Source organism: Patella vulgata, chromosome 9 (genome assembly GCF_932274485.2).
Source record: "Patella vulgata chromosome 9, xgPatVulg1.2, whole genome shotgun sequence".
NCBI lineage: Eukaryota > Metazoa > Mollusca > Gastropoda > Patellidae > Patella > Patella vulgata.
The window spans coordinates 10,082,281-10,094,627 of record NC_065887.2 but is presented as its reverse complement, the minus strand read 5'-3'; the positions used below and the strand labels follow the sequence as shown (position 1 = coordinate 10,094,627).

Genomic DNA, 12,347 nt, shown 5'->3' with positions numbered 1-12,347 from the left:
GACTAGTTCACACGTTGTGTAAATATTGTACAAGCTATCGACCAGTGAATGCATATGAACTTTATAAAGGTCGGTAATCTTGAACAGAGATATAAGAAGAAGGCCTTCTCAATCCATATGTGAAATGTGAAACAGATTGTAAAACTGTAATAAACAACAACATAAATGTGGTCTAATTCCTCTTTATTCGCAGAGTTATCTGGCCCAATTTCTTTCAAGGGGAGGTAATTCAATATATTTCTCAAATATTATAGCATTCGTGCGAATTCCATCAATAACTGTTGCTTTAAACGGTTGTGTTATAATCTATGTGTAAATTGGACCCCTTGAACTAGTTCTTGATAAACATTCATTTCATAGTAACACTTTTACTTTTAATAAAAACTTTTGGACACAAACCGGAAATTCACCGTAATAGACATGCGTAGTAAATGTTTCACCATATTGGGAAACCCACGTTACAGACCGGTATATTTACTGGAATCACAGCTTTTGTCAGTAAACATAACATAAAGTTTGTCCAACAGACCAGGTTTGTATGTTTATTTATACTGTAAGGAGCACGATTCAGACTTTAAATTTGTTTTCGCATCTAACCATCAATATGTTGTCAGTGACAGCAACAAACTGAACGGGTGGTGATCCTGTAATGACAACTTCCATTTGGTTAGAAGTAGAATAAGAGTTAGGGTTACTGAATATAATATAAAATAATGAAAACAACAATGCAGCTAACGAATCATAACTGGTGTGATCGCAAAGTTCTATTGTCCCGTCCAGGGACCAACAGGCAGGGGACGGTGATCTGCCTATTTCATAGTACATGCAGCTATGCATGTAGGCCTATATGATATATCATTATCTTCTAGTCTTGCCGGGGAAGCAGTACATTAATGATTACACTTTTCCACACAATAGTTTCATCACAAGGTGTAAGTTAGGCCTATAAATGTACATGCAGTAATTACTGTATAGCCTATGGTGAAATGTATTGCTGGATATTGCATAATGCTGTTGGCATGAGATTCTTTTGTAAATTGTACATGACATATGTACCGGCCGGTATTGTAATATGTGGTCTGACTGAACCTGTGAAGGATTCAATATAATGTTTACAAATTATATGATGTAGACTTGTATTATTTACAACAAAACTGAACAAACCAAAATGGCAGACTGACATAATTAAAAATTGGGTTTCAAAGTGCATATTCTGAAATACTACAATATTGATGAACATTATCATGAATTGATAAAACAGCTTTTGTTGATATAGAATTGAAGATAATTTTGAAAGGTATTTGCTTCTAACACTATGTTTTTGAATTATCTTCTTTTCTTTTTAGTCATTAGTCTATTTACTTTCCAGGATATAAAATGCCACCTAAAAAGAAGGAAGCTGAAGGCCCCCCACCATTAATTGGTCGTGTAGGAACTTCTTTAAAGATTGGTATTGTTGGTTTACCGAACGTTGGGTTAGTTCAGTTCAAACTAAGATTTTTTCTTTTTTCAATGTTTTATCATCTGATATAGACCCTATCCTATTGCCATGGTGTCTCAGTAAGTAAGACGTTGGCTCACTAACCTAGAGGTCCTGTGTTTGATCCCTGTGTTGATCGAGAAAGTTCATCCGTTTTTTTACGACATGGTTCCCCAATGTCATTGGTGCAGAAAAAATGTGACGAAAGACGGAGGTCCCCTGTACACATTGGCCGTTGGAATTTAATATAAGAGTAGGCTATAGTGTTGCTGTCCTGGCTAAATTGCCCTCATAGCACACTGTATAGTGTATGCTCATCTTCATTAGCCCAGTCTGCCCAGGACAATAGGACGTTAAACTCTATTTCATTGATATATCTTATTATTTTCACTCATGGCTTTAACTTAAAATTTTTGCTGTCGGTCATTTTTGATACGCCTATAACTTTTCAAATTAAATTCATTTTTCATGTTTTTATTTATTGCACAGTATCCTGAATTCATGTTACTATTTGTCAGTATCGATGACACAAAAATTTCATTTTTAGTAAAGAAATAAATTCTTAGTACCATAATAATCTATTACCTATGTTATTTTCTTATAGGAAGTCTACCTTTTTTAACGTTCTCACAAAAAGTCAAGCTTCAGCAGAAAATTTTCCTTTCTGTACAATTGAACCAAATGAAAGTAAGTGAATATGTTCTCGATATTATTTTAAGCATAATAGCGTAAAACAAAGCCATATCTATTTCTCTGACGATTGCACCATTCATCTACCATCAACGAATAGTTTTGGAAAATTTGAACACTTGTTTTTGCTTTCGCCATATATAGATGAATTGGCAAACAGGGGTTTGTTCAGATACATGTAGCTCAAGCCGAAATTGACTACCGGTACAACAAATATTAGTGTGGACAAAACAGTCCCTCTTGTGTAACTGGCTATGTCTGAGTTTCCAAACCTTTTGTTCCTTATAGATAGTCATATATTAATACTGGTATATCAAACTGCCTAATATATCTGAATAAGTCGGATCTAAGTGGACTGACCAATTTTATCCGAGTTAAGCCAAGATCCGAGTTAGCCGATTAGAAATAAACTGCAAGAACCGGATAATAATTGATTCAAAGCAACATTTCAAGCTTTTGTTTGTATGTGCGAGTAGATAACTTCGTTTTGGTGTGGGTAGATAAGTTCCGTTTTGTCGCCATCTTTGAAAAATGTCCTAAATCTTCCCGGAAAGTTTCTCATACAGCAGACAGCGAGTTTTGAATTTTCTGTAAAAATTCTATTGTTGCGTCGCGTCAAATAGGCTAATTTGGGTCAAAATGATAGCGGAAAGTATTTTAGGGCACTGTGCATGGAATACCTAACCGCATTTTAGACCATCGGGACGAAACTGACAGTGTATTTCTGAACATACTACTGATCTGACTTAGGTGAAGGAAAAAAGCCGGAATTAGATCAAATGGACCAAATAATTTGATCTGAGTTGAGCAAAGATCCGACTTAGGAAATCTGACTTACGCACGGAAATTTAATAAGAAAATATGTGCAGGATCAAAGGGTCAAAACGATTTTATCTGAGTTGAGCGAAGGTCAGACTTATGCGAATCTGACTTATGCAAGGTTTACTGTACTACCATTTTGCATGGCTGTACACTTGATGTGGCTGTCTAAGTTAGACTTGTTTCGGGTGGTCTAAGGGTTAAGGTTTTGTGTTTGTTTTAATGTGTTTCAAATGTTTGTCTTGTAGGTCGTGTACCCGTTCCTGATACTCGATTCGATTTCCTGTGTGAATATTATCAACCACTTAGGTAAGTATTGGATTTAATGGTGATGGTCAATCTATTTCAGTATTCTAGCTTGATGGATATAAATGACAGCTTTTTAAATGCCTCTATTTCTGTATTCTAGCTTGATGGATAATAATGATAGCTACTAGAATCAAATTTTAAAAACTTTTTAAATGCCTCTATTCAAACATCACACTACATTCACAGTAGAACCAGCACTGGTAACTGTCAATTGGAAAGTTAATTTCGACACATAATAGGGACAAATTTGACAAATTTATTGATTCTATTGTCAACTCTAATTTGGAAATGAAATGCCAGATACTCAACCTGGCCCCAAGTTCACAAAGCATTCTCAAACTTAAGTTAAGAATTTACTCAACTTTAAATCACTGTTTATGAGAAATATCTTTGATCCAGAAAACAAAACTTTGCACATAGTTTCTTATTGATGTATTTGATACGTTAAAACAACAAAAGTTTTATAAAAGGGCTATATTTTGGTTAAAATAAGGCAAACCATTTTAAGTAAACAATTTTGAGTAAATTCTTAACTTAAGTCTGAGAATGCTTTGTGAACTTGGGGCCTGGTCTTTTTTATGTTTACATAGATATTTCGGTGAAGGAAATCCACTGGAGAGTCCGATCGGGAAAACACAGTTGTCATTGCAAATTTGATTAAGTTATATCTTTGATTTTTTTTTTCAGCAAGGTACCAGCTCATTTAAATGTAGTAGATATTGCTGGTTTGGTTCAAGGTGCTCATGAGGGTAAAGGTCTAGGAAATGCCTTTTTATCAAACATTAAAGCATGTGATGCTATCTTCCATGTCACAAGTAAGTTAGCCCCAGAGTCTTCTCAATTCAAAGACTATAATAATTTTCATGTACAGTGCACTCTGTCAATTCCGACAACATATGACGGGACCGCTGTTTGATGTCGTAATTCGGAATATTCAGAATCTGGACTACTCAAAACTTTTTTGGTTGATGTAACAAGGACATAAATCTGGACATGAAAATGATGAGAGATTTCACAGAATGCTGTAGTATTCAGATGTCGGAAGTGACAGAGTCAACTGTATTATATTACGAAATAAGATATATGCACTGTATGGATATCATTAAATTTATTTGCTTATCATCATTTGAGGTCTTTCGTGAGAGAGAGAAATTGGGTTTAACATCCACTTAACACAAACTAGATCATTTTGGGACTAACATATGGTTCAATTTTATTTCAATAATTCACTTGTGTGTAGGGGTCTTTAGCAGTGGGAGGAAACCAGAGGACCTGGAGAAAACCCACCAGGTTGTACATGTGACCCTACTCCTTATCACGTACACCAGGGAATCGAAACCACGTCAGTTGACTCAATGACAGACCTTATGATAAATGCGTACATGCTAACCATTCAGTCATCCAATTCCCCTGAGGGCTTTTAAATTCTGTACAAACGATCATATTGTGAAATGAATGTCTGTGCGAAAGTAGGATGAATTGTAAAAATTTCCCAGCATTGTTCATTCTGAAGACGATCTAATCTGTTGTGCTTTTGTTTCCTTTATTTAAATGTTAATTAATCAATTTGGGTATATCTTAGCTTGGATTAAGACTAAAACAACATGTAATAATAATAATAATAATATGTCCATTTATAAAGCGCTATATCCACAAAATGTGCTTATGGTGCATAATAACAGGTATTGTCACTATCAGATGGATAATATATCTAGGTATAAGATAAAAATACAGACTGAACTTGATTCTAAAACAGCCTGTCCAACCTCAAGGGGTTTTCTTGGAATCCTGCAGTTTTCACCCACTGGTAAAAGACCCCTATGCGCAAGCGAATTATTGAAATAAAATTGTACCATATATTAGCCCAAAATGATGTGTTGTGTGAATGTTAAACACCCACTTCTCTCCCTCTCTCTTGTATTTGATAAAATTCATTTTCCATCTTTCAGGAGCATTTGATGACGAAGACATCATACATGTAGATGGAGAAGTTAACCCAGTACGAGATCTTCAGACCATCCACGATGAACTACGATTAAAAGATCTAGATTACTGTCAGAAACAATTAGAACCGTTAGAAAAAAGTGTTGCACGAGAAGGCAAAACTGGTGACAAGAAAAAGAAAATAGAACATGTAATTTGATGTATATATTTTTATCTACTTGTATCTATATATTAAGTGTCAACTAGAGAAAGCAGAGAAATTTCAAAAATATAAACCTGAAATTCATTTTTGCCCAATTTCTAATTGGGAGTCTAGTGCCCCGACCACTCGATTATTGCTTTGCCTTTAAACATATCCACCCCACCCTTAAATTTCTTGATTTTAATTTCTAGATCACTGTTCAAAAATAAACAACCCAATCGATTATTGATGTATAATGATATATGTTTGAACAGTGGTCCGGAGGAAATTAAATACTTGTGAATTGGACACTCATTATCAAAATTTACTGGTCAGGTTTAAACAAGTACAAATTAGATGATTTTTGTTGATTTTAAATGATTTTTACGAATTTTCAACCAGTTTTAACTTGAATTAATGTTGCAGAAATTAATGCTAAATACACAAGATAAAATGATACCTGGGTTACAGTGTGAGGTCCCTGGAAACAGATCCTCCCCCTTCCCTCTTTATTTTCTTGTTTTAAAGTATACTTGATGGTTTTCAGGACTGTCTAATTAAAGTTAGAGATGTCTTACAAGATAATAAATGGCTTAGAAATGTAACTTGGAGTGTAAACGAGGTAAGTTTATCTTTTGTTTAAATTTTACAATTTTTAAACAGACTTGATATTAAATAAATGTGAAAGAAATTAGTGCTAGATACACAAGATTAAATGATACCTGGGTTACAGTGTTATGTGAAGCCCCAGTGTAAAATGTTTATATACTGTATATTTCAGATAGATGTTTTAAATACCCATTTATTTATTACAAGTAAACCAGTTATATATTTAGTTAATTTATCTATAAAAGATTATGTAAGGAAGAAGAACAAATGGTAAGCTAGTTTTGTTCCAGTTGAAAATCATTGACTGTATCTGAATAAAATGGGGTTGAACATCCTACTCTACTGCAGCAATTCAGATAATGAAGACATGTGGGCTCCGAGGCCATTTTTGTTGGGACAATTCCACTACAGCCCACTCTTATTTCAAATTCCAAGTGTCCATGGTTCTTTTACGTGTACACAGAAATTTGATTTTTCATTTCATCCTAACAACAAGGCTTATTTTACGTGCTTGCAAACTCGCTACGCCCCCTGTTTTTCATCCCATTCGGACAAGTAGTCACTGTCCTAGTCAGGCCCTCCATCCTGCTCCACAGAACAGGGAAACAACGCTGGAAAATCCTGAGGAACTTTCTTGGGAACGAAACCTGGACCTGCCATTTTGTGAGCCACTGCAGCTCCAAATATTTCTAAATGTTTCTGCTGCACAAAATTTGTCCCCAGTTGGCTATAGATATATTATATAAATGTTCTATCTTTATAAGGTTAGTTAAGATTAAAGAATGGATCGACAAAAATGATAAGTGTGCCCTGTTGATTCCGTTTAGTGGAGCTCTTGAACTCGATCTGGCTGACATGCAAACCCAAGAAGAAAAAGATGCTAAACTTAAAGAATTGGGAACAACAAGGTAAATTTTATATCTTTCATATAAATAATGTAATTTATTGCTGCAGCACTGCTTTTAAATTTTATGCTCAGATTCAAGTCGCTTTGGAGGTTTGGGTGGCCAAATGGTTAAGGCATGCACATTTTATCATAATGTCTGTCATTGAGTCAAGTGGTGTGGTTTCAATTCCTCGGTTGTATGTGATAAGGGGTAGTGTTGCCTGTCCAACCTCGTGTGTTTTCTCCTAGTCCTCTGGTTTCCTTCCACTGCTAAAGACCCCTACACACAAGCAAAGTATTGAAATAAAATTGAACCGTATGTTAGTCCTGAAATGACCTAGTTTGTGTCGAATGGAAGTTAAATCCCATTTCTCTCTCAAGTCGTTTTGTTTTATTGTAGTTAGTGTATTGGTTGGGGTAGCCGGTAGAGGCATGCGAGGCATGGTTTGGTAACACTTTCTTTGTTCTCATGGGAAGAGTCCACTTGTTGCCAATATTTAAAGGACAATATTGGTGTCAGTCATTATCACATATGTGATAGAACTGGTTAAACACGTTCCAAATATAATTTTAACACAGAGATAATTGCTACAAAAGGAAGTGACGAACGCAAAAGGAAAACACGAGTTATCCCTCTATATAACTAACTGAAGTGACGAGCGATAACAGATACACAGGCGAATTTCTGCTCACTAATATTTCCCTTGAAGACCAAAAGTTGTTATGTGAGACTGTGCGAGGATATCGGACAATTCAAAACAGAAATGGGCTGTCACTAGAAAAGAGAACACGAAAAAATACAGAAAAGATCTGTGCATTACCGTGTTTTTATTAAGTATAGAATGAATAAAAACAAGTGAATGTACTGACTATTTATATTTTTCTTGTGTTATTAAATTTTGTCATATTTTTGTCTTATTGACAGAGATTTGAACTACTAATCAGTTATATTTAGAATTCATGTTCCCACTTTAATAATAATAACTTTTTTAATTTTGTTTTCAGCGCTTTAGAGAAAATAATTGTGAATGGTTACAAAGCTTTAAATCTGATTTATTTCTTTACGTCTGGTAAAGATGAAGTTAAAGCCTGGACAATTCAAGTAATTATATATATAATAGATTATTTATTTATTTGATTCAATATAAAACAACAGGACAATCATCTAGGCCTGTAGGGGGCTTGCATGGCCGAAAGGTTAGTGCGTGCACGTTGTATCATAAGGTCTGTCATTGAGTCAACTGGCGTGGTTTCGATTCCCCGCTTCTACGTGACAAGGAGTAGGTTTCCTCCCTCTGCTAAAGACCCATACGCGCTCGCGCAAACGAATTATTGAATTAAAATTAAACCATGTGTAAGTCCCAAAATGACTGTGTTCGTGTCAAGTGGACGTTAAACCCCATTTCTTACTCAGTATACATGCCAAGGTTCAGTTCAGCTGTCTGTTTTCCTATCATGCTGTGTTATGTCCCACTGTAGTTCACGTGGCAAAGAGGAAAGATGTCTTCCAGCGATGACACATATGCCTCCAGAAAACCACAAATCCCGGACATGGGAACATTTTAGATTAAGAACGCCGAATGAAAAAGCTATGACTAATAATCAGGGATAGAACTTTATTTGAAAACACACAAGCAAAATTTTGCTTGTTGATTTCAAATGTACAAGCAAAAATAGGATTTTGAAGAAATTCAAGGGGAAATTTTTTTCTTTAATGAAAATAATTTTATTATCTTTGGATTACATGTACAAGTTATGTTATACATTGGAGTGTACACATATTCCTTACAATTTATTAAAAAGCTAATGGCAATGGCTATAAAACAAGATGAACACCCAAAACTGTCCTCAACACTAGAGCTGGGCGATATTCCTGGAATTATCGCGATATTTTATGAAATGTCAATACCTTCAGTTCATCATCTTTTAAATGTAAATAAACATGCATAAAAAGTTGGAAATACCCCTGGAGTATTCACTTAATACTTTCTAGTCAATATTATTATTTCTAGTCAATATTATTTTTAGCAAACAATACCGAATTTATAAACAAAATTTACAAACTTGCAAAAGTTGTTGTTTATTACAGTTTTAATTTTCAAAATATTAATTATAATATTTTATTTAAATCAAAAATATTTACATATTATATGACGCACAAAAAATATAATAAAAAAAGATTGTGTTCTTTCGGCCGTGCATATTTTTATAGCTACCCGTGAAACTCGTTTTTTCTCATTCAAGCATATACCTTCTTGACGATGCATTAAATAATAAAAGGATAGTATATTAAACTATACAGCATATAAGTACAATGTCAAAAGGTGTCCATTGATTTAGTCAAATAGCGATTTTTCAGATCACGGACAGCTAAGCATGACACGTCCGACGCAGAATCAGTGATTAGTCACTGAATCAGTCTACCGGAACTCTCAAAATATATAGTTGGCAATGTTGGCATTATTTATATTTCTGCTTTATTAAAATTTATTTCAATCTGAAAATCAATGATTCCTTTGTAAAATCAAAGTATCGGTATAAACAATGTGTCAAGATGAATAGAAATTGAACAGGAAAACACTTTTTCAATATTTATGTTAAATATCATCCAGAAAAATCAAAACCGCGATGGTACGTGGTTTTTTTTTTACTATTAATAAACTGTGTCGCGTGAAACTTGAAAGCTATTCGCCAATAACATAACGTATATTGTTGACAGATGTCAAATTTGTTTGATGGAATATAACGACAATATTGAAAGGACAGATAGTCAAACACTAAAAGAGGTCAATTATGATATGTGTGTATTGTTTTTATTGAATAGGGTAAACTCCTAGCCGATAAAATATAAGATTTTTATCACAATAAAAACGATCAGCTCGGGAAAAAACTGAAGAATTCCGACTGTCTGATGAAGAAATCTGAATACTTGACGCATGCGCAGATGTCACAAAACGCCAGATGTGGACATCGCTTTATTTACAATTTGCAAGGAAGGAAAATAATCAAAAGAATTTCCGTTTTTTGTCATAATTATGGTCTTGATTTTGCGTAGAAGATATCATGTTATTCAGTAACAATAAGCGAAAAAATGTTACACGCATTAATTTTCGTGTGACATATTTTGCAACACGCAGTCTACAAAATCAACACGCATTTTGCGTGTTTGCGTCCGTCAAATTCGATCCCTGTAATAATGTCACTTGTCACCATTAAATATCATGTATTTGTTTTTAGTAAATTTGGCTGTTTCTAAAATGCTGGTTCACTAACCAGAAGGTCACGGGTCGGCTCCCGTTGATGGTCGAGACTTTTCCTTGTAAATTTCTGTTGTGGTTTTCCCTTGTCAGAAAGGCAAAGACAGCCTGCAGAAAAGTAGTGGATTAGATTTCATTTCATTACTGATCTGTGAAAAAAAATTTTTACTTGTAAAATCAAACATATTAGAGTTAGATAAAGTGTTAACTTTATAAGTTGCATTATTAATTTATTTTTGCTGAAATTTATGTTGACTGTCAGTGCGTATGCCCGTCATCATTAGCCCAATTCGGAGCAGAACAGTAGGAAGTTAAACCCCTCTTATTGCTATTGAAACAACCCTTCTGATTCCTAGAGTTATTCCCCTTTGTTATGAAATTTATAAGCGCCTCATTAGGCTCTATTTATGATGCAATCTTTTTGAAAAGTTTGAAAGTTTAGCTCCTAACTGCTCTAGCTTCTTGGTTACTATGTTGATTGAAAAAATGTTGAAAATTGACTGAATAGAAACTGTTTGAAATGAGAGCACTGTGATGTAGGATGGTTTAACATAATGTTGTCTTATCACACAGGTTGGAACGAAGGCCCCTGGAGCTGCTGGAAAAATTCACACTGATTTTGAGAAAGGGTTTATAATGGCTGAAGTCATGTCATTTACTGATTTCAAGGAATATGGAAATGAAGCAGCTGTCAAAGTATGTATTAAGAAAAGTTCATTATCATTTATTTGGGGTCATTAAATATAAGAGTAAGAGGGTTGGGTGCCTGAATGGTTTTATATAAGCAGTTTTCCTTGTTACTGCATCCTATTCATTTATATTCTCTTAAATGATATAGTTAATACTAATATTCTCCTGAATAAAATACTGTTTAAACCAATTCATGCACTTTAGATCACAAGGTCTGGCATTGAGTCAAGTAGTGTGATTTCCATTCTCCACTTTTTTGTGAAAAAGACTAGGGTCACCTGTCAGTCCTCATGGGTTTTCTCCGGTTCGTCCCATTTCCTTCCACTTCTAAAGACCCCCATGCACAAGCAAATTATTGAAATCAAATTGAAATTCATGTTAGTAATGAAATAACCTAATATGTGTTAAGTTGACCTTAAACCCCATTTCTCTCTCTCTCTCTCTCTCTCTCTCTCTCTCTCTTGCCCCCAAAAATTACTAATGCCTGTTTTAATTTCATTTGGTTGGGTTGGATGGCCGGATAGTTAGTGTGTGTGCGCTGTATCATAAGGTCTGTCATTGAGTCAACTGGCGTGGTTTCGATTCTCCGTTTGTACGTGACAAGGAGTAGGGTTGCCTGTCCTACCTCGTGGGTTTTTTTCCGGGTCCTCCGGCTTCCACCCACTGCTAAAGACCCCTACGCGCAAACGAAATATTGAAATAAAATAGAACTTTATGTTAATCTAGAAATGACCCTGTTTGTGTTGAGTGGTGGACATTAAACCCCATTTCTCTCTCTCTCTTTGGGGAGTAGGGGGAGGGGAACGGTTGTACGTGACAAGGAGTAGGGTCGCCTGTCCAACCAACCTTCTCTCAATTTAATTTCTGATTATTTTTTTTTACAGAATGCTGGTAAATATAAACAGAAAGGTAAAGAATACGTGGTGGAAGATGGCGACATTATTTTCTTTAAATTTAACGCTGGAGCTGGATTAACAGCAGCTAAAAAGAAGTGAAAAATCCATTGGCTGAACTTTATTCTATATACATATACAAAACAGTTGCGTTAGATGCTGAAGACGGAGATGAACTTCTTGAAAAGTGTTTTAATCTGTTTAATATGAAGTCAGTTAATAAAAATGTTTGAATGAGCTTACAATGTGGTTAAGTCATAATATTAAATTATGTAGCTCTTATAATTAAGCAAGCCTGGAAATAAGGCACATTTTGTCCGGCACTGATTTGTCTTTTATAGTTATTGTTAAACATACATTATGCAAGAGCTAAATCTGCCTATTGCAGGTCTTTATTTAGGCCTGAAATGTTTTCTAAATTATTAATTACACATTAATTAACTGATCCAAGCCATAATCAACTCTCGATGGCATCGGATTTCTGCGATATTAAATAGATTAGAACGGTTCAGACATATTTTGATGTAAACTAAAAATGGAGGAGCGAGACTTGGCTTCGAACAACCAGTACGGTGGTTTAAATTATTGC

General features: G+C 34.8%; 1 protein-coding gene across 1 annotated transcript; it reads left to right on the top strand.

Moving 5' to 3' along the window:
• Window positions 1-406: 406 nt before the first annotated feature.
• On the top strand, window positions 407-11,996 carry LOC126832103 (obg-like ATPase 1). The gene is made up of 12 exons (XM_050562788.1): window positions 407-532; window positions 1,370-1,475; window positions 2,085-2,167; window positions 3,238-3,298; window positions 3,986-4,113; window positions 5,248-5,432; window positions 5,971-6,045; window positions 6,205-6,302; window positions 6,797-6,940; window positions 7,924-8,020; window positions 10,749-10,871; window positions 11,750-11,996. Exons 2-12 carry the CDS (start codon window positions 1,378-1,380, stop codon window positions 11,858-11,860), a joined length of 1,203 nt encoding a protein of 400 aa, XP_050418745.1. The 5' UTR covers window positions 407-532; window positions 1,370-1,377; the 3' UTR covers window positions 11,861-11,996.
• The last annotated feature ends 351 nt before the right edge of the window (window positions 11,997-12,347 follow it).